The following is a 21,305-nucleotide window of genomic DNA, read 5'->3' on the forward strand; positions in this document are numbered from 1 at the left end:
ATGACAAGTGAGATATACCTGCTGGAACGTGTGCTATGGGTGGGTGTTGTTATTGTGACCAGTGAGCTGAGATAAGGCAGAGCTTTACCTAGCAAAGACTTATAGATGACCTGGAGCCAGAGGGTCTGGCGACGAATATATAGCGAGGGCCAGCAGACTCCCCCTGTAGAACTTCAACATTATTTCCAGGATTATCTGCTTTGATAACCCGAGACACCAGACCAGCTCGGATGCAGAGAGACAAGCTAGCTGCAATCAGGTCAGTGTGGGACAAGTGGATGGACTGCCTTCCCCTGTTTTACAACCATGGTCCCAACGTTACTGTTGATGAGAAGCTTATGCCATTAAGGGGCCGCTGCCCCTTCAGACAGTACATACCGTCTAAACGGAAAATATGGAATCAAGATCTGGGCTGCCTTTGATGCGACTTCATCATATGGGTGGAACTTGCAAGTGTATACGGGGAAGCCAGACGGAGGAGCCCCTGAGAAGAACCAAGGGATGCGGGTTGTCCTGGACTTGACACCAGAACTCCGTGGCCACAACATCACATGCGTTAACTTTTTTACTTCGCACAAGCTGGGACAGGAGCTTCTCAAGAGGAAGCTGACGATGGTAGGAACAGTAGAGAAAAACAATCCAGAGCCACCACCTCAGCTGTTGAATACACGGAACAGGCCTATTAATTCCTGCAAGTTTGTGTTCACGGCCAACACACCCCTAGTGTCCTACGTGCCAAAGAAAGGCAAAAATGTGGTACACATGAGTACGCTGCATAGAGATGGGAGAATCTGTGGCCAGGAACATCAAAAAACAGAAATCCTAATGGATTAAATGCCACAAAAGGATTGGTGAACAATTTAGCCAAGCTGGTGACTGGCTACAGCTGTCAAGGAAGAACCCTACGCTGGCCACTTGAATATTCTTCACCATCTTGGACATCTCAGCATAAAACGCGTTTGTTATCTGGATGGCTTTGAACACAGATTGGAACAGATGGAAGCTCCAGAGGAGACAGCTCTTTCTCAAAGAGCTGGGTATTGCATTGGTAAGACCTCAAATCCAGAGGAGGCAACATATCCCAAGGACCCCAGCTTCTGCAGCCATCATGAGGATGATTCAGGAGGAGGATGCTGCCCCCCCATCCGCCAGACCCACAGAACCAACAACTCCAATTCGGGAAGTAAGCATGAGTGATGTTGTTGCATGTGTGTGTGTCTGACTCTCCTACCTTGGCCTGGAGTAACTATATATCTGAGCGAGTGAGATGTTAGTGAAATTCCTGAACTAAGTGTTTTCATCATTCTAGATTGCAGCCGGTAGCAACAAGAAGAAGCGCTGCAATGTGTGTGGACCCAAGAAGGACAGGAAGACACAGTACACATGCATCAAGTGGAAGAAATACATATGCAACACACACACAGTAAAACTCAGTCCCTCATGTGGTGTCTAGACCGGCCTTAATGTGTGTTCAATGGGGCTCATTTATCATTTCCATAAAATACTGTACGGAAAATTTGTCCTTCCAATTTGTTCAGTTCAAAGCAATAAACATCAATAGTGATGAAAACAAACCTTGTTTCATTTATATTTGTTCAAGGTAAACATGATTTATTCCACCCATCATGATTATAATAGATTTTTGTTTACAAAAATCACATTTTATCCCCAAAAAACGAATAGCACTTTTGTTGATAAATGTGATCTAGCAGAGGTAAATGGCAAATATGAACCATGTAAGCTGTCTATATTTCTTGTAACTGATATAAGTCTACGTCTCAGTATGAAGTGTTTTTACCAAAAATGTTCTGGCTGTATTGTTTTAAAAACTCAATAATGTTGTGGATCCCTCAGACACGCAAACATTGGGTGAATAAAAAAACATGAACACGACACAAGGGTTAAAGCTGCTCTGGAAAGACAGACCTGAAACGCATCACAGGCTCTGTGGACTTCCACTTCTGGACGTCAACAAGGTGACAATCCATCTTAATTAACTCCTCCTCCACAGTTACTGGATTGGTTCGACAGTGCAGAAGAGAACCTCCCCCGACAGTTTGTTCTTTTCTTTCTCCACTCAGGCATTTATTTTGATGCCTGCTGCATTTGGTTAGAGGGACTTAAAGAAACATTGCGCCAATGAAACCAGGATGGATAGAGACAGTCACAGAACACTAGAGTGCTATAAACAGCAAAACACGTTGAAAATACCATTGATTCCAGCAATGCTATTGTAGCCAGCTCCACTGACTTACAATCTGTTTTAAAGCCTAAACTCCCCATAGTCATGAATATGAGTGTCTTTGTATCAGTGCTAACCCCTTTCAGAGCTGCTGTAAGGCCCAGCCCCAACACAGCACATACACACCCACACAGGTCCATAGACTGAACAAAAATATAAATGCAACATGTAAAGTGTTGGGCCCATGTTTCATGAGCTGAAATAAAATATCCCAGAAATGTTCCATACGCACAAAAAGCTTGTTTCTCTAAAATGTTGTTTACATCCCTGTTAGTGAGCATTTCTCCTTTCTCCTTCACCAAGATAATCTATCCACCTGACAGGTGTGGCATATCAAGAAGCTGATTAAACAGCATGCCCATTACACATGTGCACCTTGTGCTGGGGACAATAAATGGCCACTTTAAAATGTGCATTTTCACCAAACAGCACAATGCCACAGATGTCTCAAGTTTTGAGGGAGTGTGTAATTGGCATGCTGACTGCAGGAATGCCCACCAGAGTTGTTGCCAGAGAATGGAATGTTCATTTATCTACCATAAGCCACCTCCAATGTCATTTTAGATAATTTGGCAGTATGTCCAACCTCACAACCGCAGACCTCCCAGCCCAGGACCTCCACATCCAGCTTCTTCACCTGCGGGATCATTTGAGACCAGCCACCAGGACAGCTGATGAAACTGAGGAGTATTTCTATCTGTAATAAAGCCCTTTTGTGAGGAATTCTGATTGGCTGGGCCTGGCTCCCCAGTGGTTGGGCCTGGCTCCCAAGTAGGTGGGCCTATGCCCTCACACGCCCACCCATAGCTGCGCCCCTGCCATGTCATGTGAAATCCATAGATATCCATAGATTAATTTATTAATTTCAAATGACTTATTTCCACATATGAACTGTAACTCAGTAAAATCTTTGAAATTGTTGCATGTTGCGTTTCTATTTTTATTCAGTTAACATCCATAGAAGATATAGGATTATAGAGTGTGGGTGTGTGTGTACAGTATGTGTGCGTGTCAGAGTACTAGTCTAGTATAAAGGGGCTCAATGCTGAGCCCAGTCAGAGAGAAGGAGAGCTCATGAGACTCAAATACTAATCCTGTCACCACGGTAACCTTAAGCAAACAGGCTTTCTACTAGGAGTCATTCAACACCCAATACCCGATCCCTTCCTTTCCCTTCATCTATCGCTCTATAGCCTATCTCGCTCTCTCTCCATCCCTCTTTCTATCTCGACACCACCAACAATACCTCATACCTTCATCTCTCCCTTTCTCTCTCTCCCTCACTTTTTATCAATCTCTTTTTCTCACACTTTCTTTCTTCTTCAGTCCATCTCTCCCTTTCCATTTAAACTACCCCTCTCTCTCTCAGTTTCTCTCTCAAATTCAAATTCTCCAGCACTCTCTTCTATCCTTCTGTCTTTTTCTCTTCCTGTCTTGTCATCTGAGGAACTGTTCTACCCTGACAGATTATATGTCGCTGTACAGGAAATTAAGATTGAAAACTACCTAAAATAGCCCTTTACACTCATACCCATATATGGGTTGAAAATTGCAGATTTGGGCCTAAATTGGAACGCAGGAGCTGTACAGTAACATGCTATAAATAATGGCAGAGCTCAGGCTCTGTGCTTCACATTGTTTTGACTGACAGCTGTTCTGAACCCAAGAGCACCTAACTTGCCCCCATCCTTCCTGCTAATTGGGCAACTTTTGAAACTGTTTTGTTGTCTGAATGAGGGAAATGCTGCATAAAAAAGTAATGTAATAAACAGTGTCAAAGTTTATGATCACTACGTTTAATGTACAGTTACAACATGACATGGGGTCATACACTGGGTTGTTCTGAAGAGAATGAATCCATGTTTGTTCATTGTTAAGAAAATGAACCTCAGAACACGCACCTGAATGCACTTATGCACTCCTTTCTATGCACACCAAAATTATCATCTGTTTCCCTGAATTACCTTGTGAAAACCTGACACTGTGATATCATATTTTATAACTTAGCTTAGTCATGTTGTCAATAGAACAGGCTTTCGAAGGATGCCTACCTGACCCAGATTGCAATTTATAATGAGCCGTTTTTGGATTGCGTAAACATCAACAGCAATTGTGTGATGGCAGGGATGTGTTCCAAACAAAACAACTACAAGTGCGCTTGCTCTAGTTCCTCAACGGCACAGCTAGGAGAGCTCAAAAAGCAGCTTATGGTTGAATACTCTTTTTGAGTCATAAAAGTGCATTTAAATGACTTGTGCAAACGTTGGAGAGGTGAGTGGCCACCACGTGCTGCTGCTCCAGCTTCAACTGTTCTGCCTGCGGCTATGGAACCCTGACCTGTTCACCGGACGTGCTACCTGTCCCAGACCTATTATTTGACCATGCTGGTCATTTATGAACTTTTGAACATCTTGGCCATGTTCTGTTATAATCTCCACCCAGCACAGCCAGAAGAGGACACCCCTCATAGCCTGGTTCCTCTCTAGGTTTCTTCCTAGGTTTTGGCCTTTCTAGGGAGTTTTCCTAGCCAACGTGCTTCAACACCTGCATTGCTTGCTGTTTGGGGTTTTAGGCTGGGTTTCTATACAGCACTTTGATATATCAGCTGATGTACGAAGGGCTTTATAAATACATTTGATTTGATTTGAGACACCAGTTAATCCTCTCACTCAAACCATTGTCAGTTTTTTGTCTTGTCACCTACCCCACATCTTCCAGGAATGTTATGATCATGTTACTAACTGTATCCAGAGTATTGTCAGATTGTGTTATCAACAAATGCAGTGAAAAGTAGAGTAAATGTACAGAAAATCAACAGTGTAATCTCTGGATTCAGTCTTGTGTCAGGTGAACTGTTGTGTCCTCAATTTGGGTCTTATAATTTTACCATAATCTCCAACTTTTCCCATAATAATAACCATGCTTATGAATATGATTTTCGTATTTATTTGGCAATTAACATGTCAATTTAGCCATATCAATACAGGACAATTCCCACAAGTGTAAGGGGTTCAACGTGCCTGCTCTGTCACATGGGCTACGTCCCAATTATCTCTTCCCTTCCTCCCAAAGTGTGCACCCCCACTGATTTGAAAGAAAATGACTGGTATTGTTATGCCTGCTCCTGCTCTCCCTCCCTGGCGTGCAAAGGTGCCAGGCTCCCCAGCATTACACAATCCTGCCACCATCAGCTTGCACACTTTTCCCCCTCACGCGCATCAGCGATTATTGGACTCACCTGGACTCGAATTTCATGTCATAGTTAATATCTCATGCATAAACACTAACAGACTGACCCTGTATCCTTTATTTCATCTCATGTTCTCTTCTTCCTCTCCTTCTGTGGTGGTTTCCCTCTACCTTGGCCTCAGGTAAGGAACGAGGAAGGAGGGCCAAATTACAATTGGCCCAGATAATTGCCTCTTTACCATCTCCACCCTTCCCCACGAGAGAGAGAGAGAGAGAGAGAGAGAGAGAGAGAGAGAGAGCGAGAGGGAGAGAGAGAGAGAGAGAACTGAATGGGGGAGAGAGAGAGGGGGATGCGGGGGATAAGAAGGGTGAAAGAGAATAGCATATCAACAGCTGTTGTCATCCTCTACTTCCCATTTCAGTTTTTCTATCATTTCTTATTCCCCATCTGGCTAACAAGGGAAAGCAATCACAGCCTACAGAACAAACTCCCTGTGACATGAGACCAAATTAACAAGAGAGGGATGTTAGTGTGTGTGAGAGAGAGAGAGAGAGAGAGAGAGAGAGAAAGAGGGGAGAAGAGAAGAGGCAAGAGCACTAATGAGGGAATGATATATGGACAGAAGAAGAGAGGGAGGGAGGAATGGATGGCAATAAAGTGAGAGAGATGATTCGAGTGAATCTGGACTTTCAACTTGCCCGTGGAGGAAGCAGGTCGTAATTTAATTATTTCCTCTTTAAGTGATTAATTCTTTCCTCTTTAAATGATCACCTCAACCACCCAACCAATCCCTCTTGGGGCTTTCCCCCTTTCCTCTGCCTCTTCCACTCCTCATATTCTTCTTCCTTAGCACCGCCTCATCAGTCCATCATAATCTCTCACTATCTCTCGTCCTGTATCTTATCACTATGTTTACCCCTTACCACTTGTTTCTCTGCCCCCTCACCCCAGTGTGTGCTCCAGAGTGTGTATGTGTGTTCCAGAGTGTGTATGTGTGTTCCAGAGTGTGTATGTGTGTTCCAGAGTGTGTTTGTGTATTCCAGAGTGTGTATGTGTATTCCAGAGTGTGTATGTGTGTTCCAGAGTGTGTTTGTGTGTTCCAGAGTGAGTGCGTGTCTGTGTGTGTCTCCTGTGGGCAGTGCTCCGGTTGGATGAAGCCTGGTGAGGCTTGACAGCACCGAGACATGAAGCCCCATTCCAACACACTCACGAACACTATACACACACATACTCCCTAGCTACTTCCGCTTTTCTTCCGTTCTTGCTTTGCTCTAATTACTATGATTCCAGGAATATTCCATGCAGACAGGAGACGTGTGTGTATGTGTGTAAGTGTTTGTGTGCGTGTAAGAGCTGTCAGTCTCACCCTGGGACTATCAGGCTGTCTCTCCCCTCATAACCTTAGTGTATAAGTGAATGCTTGTACTGGGGCTGTACCTTCCCTGGAGCTCGATTCCATTGCTCTGTCTGGTTCTGGTTCTGCTTCTCTCTCTCTCTCTCTCTCTCTCTCTCTCTCTCTCTCTCTCTCTCTCTCTCTCTCTCTCTCTCTCTCTCTCTCTCTCTCTCCCCCTCTCTCTCTCTCTCTCTCTCTCTCTCTCTCTCTCTCTCTCTCTCTCTCTCTCTCTCTCTCTCTCTCTCTCTCCCTCTCTCCCTCTCTCTCTCTGTCCACTCTCCCTCCCTCATCTCTCTCTCTTTCTTTAATGACTGAATGTCATGTTCTCGAGCAGTGCTCCGGTATGGCAGAATGACTGGAGGGGGCAGCAGGAACACCACAAAGAAGACCTAACTGCATCCCAGACAGAGAGACTTCCTACAAGGTCCTACATTCATCAGTTAGTGTTTGTTTAATCAGACCAGACCAGAGGACATTTCTCAAAGTACGATCTTTGTCCCCATGTGCAGTTACAAACCGTAATCTGGCTTTTTTATGACGGTTTTGGAGCAGTGGCTTCTTCCTTGCTGAGCGGCCTTTCAGTTTATGTTGAAATAGGACTTGTTTTACTGTGAATACAGATACTTTTGTACCTGTTTCCTCCAGCATCTTCACAAGGTCCTTTGCTGTTGTTTTGGGATTGATTGGGACTTTTTGCACCAAAGTACGTTCATCTCTAGGAGACAGAATGCTTCTCCTTCCTGAGCGGTATGACGGCTGTGTGGTCCTATGGTGTTTATACTTGCATACTATTGTTTGTACAGATGAACGTGGTACCTTCAGGAAATTGCTCCCAAGGATTAACCAGACTTGTGGAGGTCTACAATTTTTTTTCTGAGGTCTTGGCTGATTTCTTTTGATTTTCTGATGATGTCAGGCAAAGATGCACTGCGTTTGAAGGTAGGTCTTCAAATACATCCACAGGTACACCTCCAATTGACTCCAATTATGTCAATTAGCCTATGAGAAGATTTTGAAGCCATGACATCATTTTCTGGAATTTTCCAAGCTGTTTAAAGGCACAGTCAACTTAGTGTATGTAAACTTCTGACCCACTGGAATTGTGGTACAATGAATTAAAGTGAAATAATCTTTCTGTAAACAATTGTTGGAAAAATGTTTTGTGTCATACACAAAGTAGATGTACTTACCGACTTGCCAAAACTATAGTTTGTTAACAAGAATTTTGTGGAGTGGTTGAACAACGAGTTTTAATGACTCCAACCTAAGTGTATGTAAACTTCTGACTTCGATGGTATGTCTCGTGTCTGTTTACGGACATATTCAATATCTCCCTATCCCAGTCTGCTTTCCCCACTTGCCTCAAGATGTCCACCATTGTTCCTGTACCCAAGAAAGAGAAGGTAACTGAACTCCATGACTATCGCCCTGTAGCACTCACTTCTGTCATCATGAAGTGCTTTGGGAGGCTAGTCAAGGATCAAATCACCTTTACCTGACACCCTAGAACCACTTCAATTTGCATACTTCCCCAATAGATCCACAGACGATGCAATCGCCATCGCACTGCACACTGCCCTATCCCATCTGGACAAGAGGAATACCTATGTAAGAATTCTGTTCATTGATTATAGGTCAGCCTTCAACATCAGAGTACCTCCATTAAGCTTGAGGCCCTGGGTCTGAACCCTGCCCTGTGCAACTGGGTAATGGACTTCCTGATGGGCCGCTCCCAGAAGGTGAAGGTATGAATCAACACCACTTCGCTGATCCTCAACACAGGGGCCCCACAAAGGTGCATGCTCAACTCCCAGTTCAACCATGACTGCGTGGCAATGCAGGCCTCCAACTCAATCATCAAGTTTGCAGATGACACAACAGTAGGCCTGATTACCAACAATGATAAGACAGCCTGAAGTGAGGAGGTGAGGGCCCTGGCAGAGTGGTTCCACGAAAATAACCTCTTTCTCAATGTCAACAAAACAAAGGAACTGATCGTGGACTTCAGGAAATAGCAGAGGGAGCACGCCCCTCTCCACATCAATGGGACTGCAGTGGAGAAGGTGAAAAGCTTCAAATTGCTCGGCGTACACATCACTGACAATCTGAAATGGTCCACCCATACAGACAGTGTGATGAAGAAGGCGCAACAGCGCAACAGCACCTCTTCAACCTCAGGAGGCTGAAGAAATTTGACTTGGCCCCTAAAACCCTCACAAACATCCTGTTGGGCTGTCTCACCACCTGGTATGGCAAACGCACTGCCCGCAACCGCAGAGCTCTCCAGAGGGTGGTGGAATCTGCCCAACTCATCATCAACTCAACACTGCCTGCCCTCCTGGACACCTACAGCACCCAACGTCACTGGAAGGGAAAAAATATCATCAAGGACATCAACCACCTGAGCCACGACCTGTTCCCTCCACTACCCTCCAGAAGGCGTGGTCAGTACAGGTGCATCAAAGCTGGGACCTAGAGACTGAAAAACAGCTTCTATCTCAAGGCCATCAGACTGGTAAATAGCCATCTCTAGCCGGCTACCACCAGGTTACTTAACCCTGCACCTTAGAGGCTGCTGCCCTTTATACATAGGCATGGAATCACTGGTCACTTTAGTCATGTTTACATAATGCTTTACTCATTTCATATATAAATATTGTATTCTATTCTATAATACAATAAATATTGTATTCTATTCTATTCTTTCTTAATTCCATTCATTTACTTTAGATTTGTGTGTATTATTGTGAATTGTTAGATACTACTGCACTTCTGGAGCTAGGAACATAATCATTTCACTACACCCGCAATAACATCTGCTAAATATGTGTATGTGGCCAATAAAATTTGATTTTGATATGATTAAGGTAAGGGTTAAGGTTTGGGATAGGCTTCAAACAAAAATCTCAAAAACATCTTTCTTTCGCTGGGTTAGAACATTCAACCTTTTGCACAAAGGCTACTTCCACCCTCCCCGTCTACATTGCCCTAGCAAAACCAAAACGTATTTGGAGGTAACAGTTTCACCTAGTGGCCAGTTTCCACGTCATCTCCCGACATCCTCAAACATGGATGGACGTCTAATACTGACTTGTATCATTGGTGACCTGGCTGGTTATTTCTCCATGAGAAGACACCGTAGCTCTTTCCTGCAGTCAAATGACCTAGTGGCCTCATGGGTGGAATGTTTATCATTTCTTAATGAATAAACATTCGTTTTAAAAAAGATCTATGTCAAATGGTTTTGTCATATTTCAGTCTTCTGTGAAGTATTTAAAGTGTAATATTAGGATGCAAACTCAAAATTTAATACATTTCAACTCAATATCTGACATGGTACAGGTGTTTTTTTAAAGCCCATAAACATGTGTGTGAGGTATATATTTTAGCTTAAAACTTGATTTATTTAAGACTACCAAGAAACACTCCGTGTGACCCTGATTTAGCCCACTGCAGAAAAGTTTAACCCACATAATTTGTCTTCAATTTTGTATAGAATCTTCACATAGGAACGAATGGTGTAACATGATCGATGGCTTTGTCCAGTCATACAGTACCAGTCCAAAGTCTGGACACACCTACTCATTCAAGAGTTTGCTTTATTTTTTACTATTTTCTACATTGTAGAATAATAGTGAAGACATCAAAACTATGAAATAACACATGGATTCATGTCGTAACCAAAAAAGTGTTAAACAAATTAAAATCAAAATATATTTTATAGTTGAGATTCTTCAAAGTAGCCACCCTTTGCCTTGATGATAGCTTTGCATACTCTTGGCATTCTCTCAACCAGCTTCATGAGGTAGTCACCTGGAATGCATTTCAATTAACAGGTGCGCCTTGTTAAAAGTTAATTTGTGGAATATCTTTCCTTCTTAATGCGTTTGAGTCAATCAGTTGTGTTGTGAGAAGGTAGGGGTGGTATACAGAAGATAGCCCCATTTGGTAAAATACCAAGTCCATATTATGGCAATAACAGCTCAGATAAGCAAAGAACAATGACATGAAGGTCAGTCAATCCTCTGAAATTGCTGTACAAATAAATGCTTCACAGAGTTCAAGTAACAGACACATCTCAACATCAACTGTTCAGAGGAGACTGTGTGAATCAGGCCTTCATGGTCAAACTCCTACAAAGAAACCACTTCCAAAGGACACCAACAAGAAGAAGAGACTTGCTTGGGCCAAGAAACACAAGCAATTGACATTAGACCAGTGGATTACAATATATGCCATTTTTGGTTCCAACCGCCGTGTCATTGTGAGACACAGTGTCGGTGAACGGATGATCTCCGCATGTGTGGTTCCCACCGTGAAACATGGAGGAGGAGGTGTGATGGTGTTGGGGTGCTTTGCTGATGCCACTGTCAGTGATTTATTTAAAATTCAAGGCACACTTAACCAGCATGGCCACAACAGCCTTCTGCAGCGATACGCCATTCCATCTGGTTTGCGCTTAGTGCAACTATCATTTGTTTTTCAACAGCACAATGACCCAAAACACACCTACAGGCTGTGTAAGGGCTATTTGACCAAGGAGAGGGATGGAGCGCTGCATCAGATGACCTGGCCTCCACAATCACCCGACCTCAACCCAAATGAGATGGTTAGGGTTGAGTTGGACCTCAGAGTGAAGGAAAAGCAGCCAACAAGCGCTCAGCATTTGTAGGAACTCCTTCAAGACTGTTGGAAAAGCATTCCAGGTGAAGCTGGTTGAGAGAATGCCAAGAGTGTGCAAAGCTGTCATCAAGGTGGCTACTATAAATAATAACATTTTGATATGTTTAACACTGTTTTGGTTACCACATAACTCCATATGTGCATTTTTCATGGTTTCGATGTATTCACTATAATTCTACAATGTAGAAAATAGTAAAAATAAACAAAACCCTTGAATGAGTAGGTATGTCCAATCTTTTGACTGGTACTGTATATGCAGTCATTACTACACATTTACAAATATTTACTGTTATACACAAAATACAAACCTCAATCAAATAGAACATGTGATAACAAACAAAGAATAAGATGTTTTTGGGGGCCATGGAGGGACAGGGGAGGCTGGAGACTAGGTGACCGAGGGGAGGGTGCTCCGTCTCTGACAGGGGAGGCTGCAGACAAGGTGACCCAGGGGAGGGTGCTCCATCTCTGGATCCAGATCACAGCTCTGCCTCCTAACCCCCTGGCTCTTCATCACCAAGAGAATGAGTACTGAGAGGGATCCGCCATCCATCATGCTGACATATTCACTGCCTAGATAGCGACACAGCACCCTGACGACACAGACTGATGTACACACAGATGCATGCATTCACGCACGCACACACACACAGGTTATAGCAAGTAAATATGACTCCTTGATCACATAAATACAACTTTGATTGCTCTAATCATTCCTGTAGAGAGCTCTCTGTGTGTGTGTGTGTGTGTGTGTGTGTGTGTATGGGGGTTGGGGAGGGGGGGGTAAGGAGTTAGGTGTAGGGTTAGGGTTAGGTTTAGAGGGTATGTTTAGGGTTATGGTTAGGAGTTAGGTTTAGGGGTTGGGTTAGGGTTAGAAGTTAAAAGGTTAGGGTTTCGGGTTAAGGTTGGGGTTTGTTTAAGACTTAGGGTTACGATTATGTTCAGGGTTAGGGAAAAACTTGTGTGTGTATGTGCGCGTGTGTGTGGGTGTGTAAAACAGAGTGACAGTAATGGAGTCAGGTGAAACAGGGAGTGGAGGTTTAGCTAAGAGACAACTCAGTTCACTTACACCATGTGCCTGTGTGTTGAGGAAAAAAACGCCAGGTTGCTCAAGATTCACTTCCAAATTGGACATCAATCCATGTCCTGAGGATGTTTTGAGATGCCCTCAAAACCCGTAACTAGGGGCATCGGTGACTACTATTAAATAGACTTGGGTTTTGATAGGGCATTGTGGAGGATGAGTGTAAGCCATGAGCTCCGGGGATCACGTTCCGGCTCCGGGGATCACGCTCCGGCTCCGAGGATCACATCCTCAATCCCACTGCTGGACAAATGTTCAAAATATCCCAATACTGAATTTAGAATGAATGCTTACATTTAACCATGACAGCTACAGCAGCAGGTTCCTCAACCAATTGACCGTGGCAACCCAGGGTTTCAAAAACAACTTCAAAATTTGACTTTTGGAGCAACGTATTATTTGTTATTATTTCCTATTGTTGTTACATTGTAGAGAAGGAACCTACAAGTAAGCATTTTGTTGGACAATGTATCACGTACATACAACTAACAAAACTTGAAACTTCTAAATTTGACGTTTGGAGAATGTGGACAAAGTCTGAATCTGAAGATCTTGTTGGGAAAAACTGCAATTATCTTCTAGTACACTTTGACATAAAAAATTAGCAATAAAACTCCAGCTGAAGTATCCAATGTTTTTAGTTAGACGTGTGCATCTGAGAGAGGGAGAAAAACATTGTGTGTGTGTTCTCATGTTATCACAGTCTTCTTTTAGTTTAATGAATGACAGGGGAATACTCTGATCTGATTTTCACAAACACTTGGCACTCAGTCATGTATATGCTGAGAGCCCATTTAATCAGCCTCCTCCTACTTACATGACCCTGTGTGTGTGCTTATGTGTGTGTGTGTGTGTGTGTGCCTACACAGCTTGACATCAGAAAGTAGGCCTGAATGAAGTAGAGAAGACACTTGTGTACATATTCAGTAATTCAGCTATGGCTCTAGGTACTATACGTGGGATGTGTGTGTGTGTGTGTGTCTGTGTATTCCTGTGTGAGTGCACAGTTGTCTCTGTGTTTGTGTGAATGTTTGTGTGTGTCAGATTAAAACCCTCCACCTCTCAAGGGGCCTTGCATGAGCAAACAATGAGATCTGTGTTCAGGTCGATAGTGTGCCGATCTGTTTATTTGTGTTATTCATCGACCATATTTCCTCCCCTAACGGACCATGCACTGAGGTCTGTGAACAGTGTGTGTGTGTGATGGGGTGTGAGATTGGTAGCTTGTTAAAGGTTAAAGTGTTTTCCTAAAGAAAGGTGAAAAGAGCACACTCTGCTACTGGTAGTTAGGCAGCTGCCAAACACACACACACACACACACACACACACACACACACACACACACACACACACACACACATACACACATAGAAAGAGAGAGACATACACACATACACACACACGCACACACACACAGAGAGAAAGAGAGAGACGTACACACAAACATGCACACAGAGACATGCACACACACAGAGAGAAAGAGAGAGACATACACACACACACACTCACACACAGAGACATTTACACACACAGAGACATACACACACAGGGACATACACACACACACAGAGACATACACACACACAGAGACTTACAAACACAGAGACAAACACACACAGAGACATACACCATACACACACACAGACATACAGACACAGAGACATACACACAGAGAGACAAACACACACAGAGACATACACACACAGAGACATACACACACAGAGACATACACACACAGAGACAAACACACACAGAGACATACACACACAGAGACATACACACACAGAGACATACACACACAGAGACAAACACACACAGAGACATACACACACAGAGACATACACACACAGAGACATACACACACAGAGACAAACACACACAGAGACATACACACACAGAGACAAACACACACAGAGACATACACACATACAAATACATGCACACACATGCACAAGCATTATCCAATGCCTTCGTTATCTGGATAGCTATGTTCTATACCATATCCACTGAAGGAAGAACTTAACACAGTACTGTGTCTTCATCCTAACATATCATCTTGTGAAAATATCCAACATATTTTGTCAAATTGTATGTGCAACTTCTGTTTCTTTATGTCCGTCTTGAAAATACTAGTTACACCTCCAAGTGGAGTTTAAGGCAAAATACCTGATAAAACAGTATGAAATAAATTACCAAATGCTTTGTAGATCGAGATAAAATCAACAGACAATGTTTCTCTACCTCTATATATTCAAACACAACATAAGCTCAAAGCTGAGGGAAAAGATATACGCAATTCAAGACAACACAGTGAATGCAAGCTAGTGATAAGGGGGCTCAAAAATCCAATGCATTGACTCTCTATTTGAGCTTGAATTGTTAGAAGCTAAAAGAGAAGCTGAAAGTGAAGCTGAATGAGAAGCTGAAAGAGAAGCTGAAAGTGAAGCTGAATGAGAAGCTGAAAGTGAAGCTGAATGAGAAGCTGAAAGAGGAGCTGAAAGTGAAGCTGAATGAGAAGCTGAAAGTGAGGCTGAAAGTGAAGCTGAAAGTAAAGTTGAATGAGAAGCTGAAAGTGAAGCTGAAAGTGAAGCTGAAAGAGAAGCTGAAATTGAAGCTGATTATAAAATGTTATCTGTACTCTTTATCTACCCAGTCTTATAGTTCACAATACTTTATGTATTGGTGTTCTGTACTGACATATCTTGATGGACTCTGATGCAGACAACTCTCGAGGTCTGTCCACTTACAGTGAAATGTATCTTGGTAGACGGAGACACATACATATACACATTCTGAGACAAGCAAACACACAAATACGCAAACATTTAGACACCTAACATACAAACAAACGAACAAACACAAAAAGAGTTGTCACAGTTTGTAAAAAACCTATGTGTGACATTACCCCTATCTAAATCTGAAATCTGGCTTTGTCTCCATGGAAACGGCTTCTGTAATGTTCCACAGTAACAGGTGGAGGGGTGTGCAGAATATGCGCAGACTCTCTCTCTCTCTCTCTCTCTCTCTCTCTCTCTCTCTCTCTCTCTCTCTCTCTCTCTCTCTCTCTCACTCTCCTCTCTCTCCCTCTCTCTCTCTCTCTCTCTCTCTCTCTCTCTCTCTCTCCCCTCTCTCTCTCTTCCTCACGTTCCCCCTCCCCCTCTTTATCTCTCTCTCTCTCCCCCCTCTCTCTCCCCGCCCCTCTCTCTCTCTCTCTCACCCTCTCTCCCTCTCTGTCTCTCCCCCTCTCTGTCTCTCTCTCTCTCTCTCTCTCTTCCTCCCTCTCTCTTCCTCCCTCCCTCCCTCCCCCACTCTCTCTCTCTCTCTCTCTCTCTCTCTCTCTCTCTCTGTCTCCCCCTCCCCCTCTCTCTCTGTCTCTCCCTCTCCCTCGCTCTCTCTTTCTCAATTCAATTTCAATTTAAGGGCTTTATTGGCATGGGAAACAAGTGAAATAGATTTTAAAAACGAAAGTGAAATTGCTTATATACAGTGCTGTAACGATGTGCAAATAGTTAAAGTACAAAAGGGTAAATAAATACAAATAAATATAGGTTGTATTAACAATGGTGTTTGAAAATTCACTGGTTGCTCTTTTCTTGTGGCAACAGGTCACAAATGTTGCTGCTGTGATGGCACCCACTAGATATGGGAGATTGTCAAATGATTTGTGGGTCAGTGTAATCTGAGGGAAATATGTGTCTCTAATATGGTCATACATTTGGCAGGAGGTTAGGAAGTGCAGCTCACTTTCCACCTCCAGTTTGAACATAGCCTGTATTCTCTTGAGAGCCAGGTCTGCAATGCTCACTGAGTAAATACATAGTTAAAGATTTCCTTAAGTTTGGGTCAGTCACAATGGTCAGTTATTCTGCCACTGTGTACTCTCTTTTGGCCCAAATAGCATTCTGGTTTAATACGCTTTTTTTGTCAATTCTTTCCAATATGTGAAGTAATTATCTTTCGTTTTCTAATGATTTGGTTGGGTCTAATCAGGTTGCTCTCCTGGGGCTCTGTGGGTTCTGTTTGTGTTTGTGAACAGGACCAGCTTGCTTAGGGGACTCTTCTCCAGTTGTTATGGAAGGTTTGAGAATTGCTTCCTTTTAGGTGGATGTAGAATTTTACGTCTCTTTTCTGGATTTTGATCATTCTGCTCTGCATGCATTATTTGGTGTTTAACGTTGTACATGGAGGATTCTCAATTTGGTGTTTGTCCCATTTTGTGAATTCTTGTTTGTTAACTGGACCCCAGACCTTTAAAAGCAATGAGTTACATAACTGATTCAAGTATTTTTAGTCAGATCCTAATTGGCATGTCGAAATGTATGTTCCGTTTGATGGCATAGAATGCCCTTCTTGCCTTGTCTCTCAGAACGTTCACAGCTTTGTTCACAGTTATCTGTGGTGCTGATGTTTAGGATGAGGTGTGTATCGTTTTTTGTGTGCTGTTGGACAACGGTGTCTAGATGGAATTTGTATTTGTGGTCCTGGCCAATGGACCTTTTTTGTAACACCATTATTTTTGTGTTACTGAGATTTACTGTCAGGGCCCAGGTCTGTCAGGGCCCAGGTCTGTCAGGGCCCAGGTCTGTCAGGGCCCAGGTCTGTCAGGGCCCAGGTCTGTCAGGACCCAGGTCTGTCAGGGCCCAGGTCTGTCAGGGCCCAGGTCTGACAGAATCTGTGCAGAATTTCTAGGTGCTGCTGTAGGCCCTCCTTCGTTGGGGACAGAAGCACCAGATCATCTGCAAAAAGTAGACAATTGACTTCAGATTCTAGTAAGGTGAGGTCTGGTGCTGCAGACTGTTCTAGTGCCCTCGCCAATTCGTTGATATATATGTTGAAGAGGGTGAGGCTGAAGCTGCATCCCTGTCTCACCCCCGAGCCTGTGTGAAGAAATTTGTGATTTTTGCCAATTTTAACCCCATACTTGTGTACATGGATTTTATAATGTCATATGTTTTTCCCCAACACTACTTTCCATCAATTTGTAGAACAGGCCCTCATGTCAAATTAAGTTGAAAGCTTTTTTGAAATCGACAAGGCATGAGAAGGCTTTGTTTGTCAAATTTCTCTCAATTTCTCTCTCCCCCTATCACCCCCCTCTCTCTTTCTCTATGTGTTCTGATTAGATAATGAACTCTACTGTATCTGTCCCATTGATCCACTGTGTCGCCTGATAACCTTCCCATCAGCAAGGTAACATCACCCCCGAGGCTTAGGGCAGAGCTGTGTGGGTTTATGTAGGTGTGTGTGTGCATGTGTGTGTTTGTGTGTGTGAGTGTGCATGTGTGTGTTTGTGTGTGTGTGTGTGTGTATATGTGTGTGCATGTGTGTGTGTGTGTGTGTGTGTGAGTGTGCGTGTGTGTGTGCGTGCGTGTGGCCGAGGGCAGAGAAGGCAGGGCAGGTCATCTGTTCTCTGACCAGGAGTATTTGTAAAATCTGATTAGAGTATTGGATTCTCGTTAGGAGAAAGCAGTCAAGCTGGCCCACAATCAGCCTATCAGTACAGAAAACAGAACTGCCTCTATAAAGACATCATGCAAGATGGTAATATGTGACGGATCACCTCCAGGTAGGCAGATGTCCAGTTTTTTCAGTGCATTAAAAGTTGTATGTGACGGTGTTTAAAATGTTATCTAACACAGCACTGTTTCACTAAGTATGTATATTAGTCTTTGTTTGTCTGTTGATGTAAACCTGTTCTTGTCATTTAAAACATCTTAATACTGCAATTCCATTTTAGCAGACGGTCAACAGTGACCACACAGCAGACGGTCAACAGTGACCACACAGCAGACAGTCAACAGTGACCACACAGCAGATGGTTAACAGTGACCACACAGCAGACGGTTAACAGTGATCACACAGCAGACGGTCAACAGTGACCACACAGCAGACGGTCAACAGTGGCCACACAGCAGACGGTCAACAGTGACCACACAGCAGACGGTCAACAGTGGCCACACAGCAGACGGTCAACAGTCATCACATAGCAGACGGTCAACAGTGATCGCACAGCAGATGGTCAACAGTGACCGCACAGCAGACGGTCAACAGTGACCACACAGCAGATGGTACCCGCACAGCAGACGGTCAACAGTGACCACACAGCAGATGGTCAACAGTGACCACACAGCAGATGGTCAACAGTGACCACACAGCAGACGGTCAACAGTGACCACACAGCAGATGGTCAACAGTGATCACACAGCAGATGGTCAACAGTGATCACACAGCAGATGGTCAACAGTGACCACACAGCAGATGGTCAACAGTGACCACACAGCAGATGGTCAACAGTGACCACACAGCAGATGGTCAACAGTGACCACACAGCAGATGGTCAACAGTGACCACACAGCAGATGGTCAACAGTGACCACACAGCAGATGGTCAACAGTGATCACACAGCAGATGGTCAACAGTGACCACACAGCAGATGGTCAACAGTGACCACACAGCAGATGGTCAACAGTGATCACACAGCAGATGGTCAACAGTGATCACACAGCAGATGGTCAACAGTGACCACACAGCAGATGGTCAACAGTGATCACACAGCAGATGGTCAACAGTGATCACACAGCAGATGGTCAACAGTGATCACACAGCAGATGGTCAACTCTTACTTTCTAAGATCTGTTTCATAGACACAGAGCAACAACTGAGAAGCTAGTCAACAATTAGACATATGGATAAACAAGCAAAGAAACACACACACACACAAACACACACACACACACACACACACACACACACACACACACACACACACACACACACACACACACACACACACACACACACACACACACACACCCACAGATTGATCAGTGAGTCAGTGTACACATCCTCACCAGCAGCCCCACCTCTCTACCACTCTGAGGAGGAGGTATTAAAATATACCTAAAAAATAATGAACTTCTGATACATATTTTAAGTCTGTTATAAGTAACGTTAGGGCTTCTTGATGTTTGGCATTTTTGAAAGTCAATAAGATAAATAGAACCTTTATCAAGCAGAATTCAGAAGTCCATGACCATTTGGAGTCAAACTTCAGCCCTGGATAATTTATATTCATTATATTATAAGATATATTCATTATATTATAATATGTTTTTGAAGAAATATAGCAGACAAAAACACCACATTAGACTCAACAACCCAATATGTCTGACACTCTGAAGTCAAATAAAAAATGCATTAGCACTTTTTTACAGCTTTTAACTAGATCAGACAACCAATAACAGCAATCTGCTTGATTGACAGCTAGTGTGTTAGCAAAACCAAAGTGAAGTGAGGCACCGCCTTACCTTGTCTGACGTCCCTGGGGGCTAAGGCAATGGCATTGTTATGGTGCAGCTCTGTGACGCAGCAATCCTCAGGTAACAGCGATCCGTTGTTATGGGGCGTTGACGGGAGAAGGGGTACAGGCTGAGCCATGACCACATTGTTGTTAGGACACACACACCCCGTCTGAGTAACTCTGCAACCGTCACCGTCAGCAGCGTCACCGTCTCCATGACGACCATTGCGCAGGCACTCCTCAAACCATCGGCAGAGTACTCCACAGGTGAACTGGCTGGAGTTCTCATTGTTGATTAGCAAAACCTCGACTAGCCGGAGTTCTAGCGTTTCCTTGGTTACCGGCGGTTCATCAGGTGACGGTAGTCTCGACAGGCATAACTCAACAAAGTTCTTGTCAAACTGTAAAAATGAATATGGTCCTTCCGATTCTAATTGGCTGCCGCAAAGGTCTATCACGTCCTGAGTTGATGTCTGTAGATCCAGCGGGCAGCTCTGATTGGCTAGATGATGGTCGAGTGGGAGGAGCATGGGGGAGTGTGATTGACAGATGGAGGGGTGACGGGTGAATCGGAGATAGAGGGAATACTTGGTGGGATCGGGGTTCTCCAACGACCAGGAACAGCCCGGCACCCGGGATGGGAACAGCTCTCTCAGAGAGAAAGATCCATACAGTACCCCTGCTACCAGGCTGGAGCACTGGGAGGGGAGGCTGCCACCCTCTGCCTCCCTGGGAGAGACGCCACTGGCAGCCCCATAGGCAGCGGCCAGGGTAGAAAGAGGAGCTAGAGCTAGAGGAACTAGAGCAGCCACGGCCCAGGCCACACCGAGGAGGGACGACAGCACACACAGACACACCCCGCCAGTAGTGTTCATCCTATGTCATTCGTCCTGCAGAAAAAGAGATAGGGAGGCAGGAAGGGAGAGAGGTAGAGCGAGAGTGAGAGAGATATAGAGAAGGGAGGGAGAGATGTAGAGAGGGAAGGAGAGAGGCAGAAATGGGGAGAGGAGAAGGAAGAGAGAACAGTCAGTACTTTTGAGAAAGCAGAAATCAATTCCAAAACAATATGTCTGGCAGAATGAGAATGTGATATACCAATATCAGTCTCAATTCTCTCTCTTCACATGCTCTCTCCTTCACAGTCTCTCTCTCTCATATTCTCTCCTCACAATCTTTATACCTCACAGTCTCTCTCCCCTCACATTTCTCTCCCTCACATTCTCTCTCCCTCACATTCTCTCTCACGCACAGTCTCTCCCCCTTCAGAGTCTAATAATAACAAAGTTTATGGTCATGGTTCCGTCATGAAGGTCGCTCTGCCTCTGACACACACACACACACACACACACACACACACACACACACACACACACACACACACACACACACACACACACACACACACACTCTCCC

General features: G+C 44.0%; 1 protein-coding gene across 10 annotated transcripts in view; it reads right to left on the reverse strand.

The window, feature by feature from the left end:
• The window catches only part of LOC112236880 (adhesion G protein-coupled receptor B2-like), a 507,905-nt gene that overhangs the window by 337,436 nt on the left and 149,164 nt on the right, over window positions 1–21,305 (reverse strand). For all 10 annotated transcript variants that reach the window (XM_042295299.1, XM_042295295.1, XM_042295293.1 and 7 more), the window contains exon 2: window positions 19,900–20,782. In XM_042295299.1, the coding sequence (XP_042151233.1) occupies window positions 19,900–20,767 (868 nt within the window). In that variant the 5' untranslated portion in view covers window positions 20,768–20,782. The remainder of the gene's footprint in view (window positions 1–19,899; window positions 20,783–21,305) is intronic.

This window comes from Oncorhynchus tshawytscha, linkage group LG13, assembly GCF_018296145.1.
Source record: "Oncorhynchus tshawytscha isolate Ot180627B linkage group LG13, Otsh_v2.0, whole genome shotgun sequence".
NCBI lineage: Eukaryota > Metazoa > Chordata > Actinopteri > Salmoniformes > Salmonidae > Oncorhynchus > Oncorhynchus tshawytscha.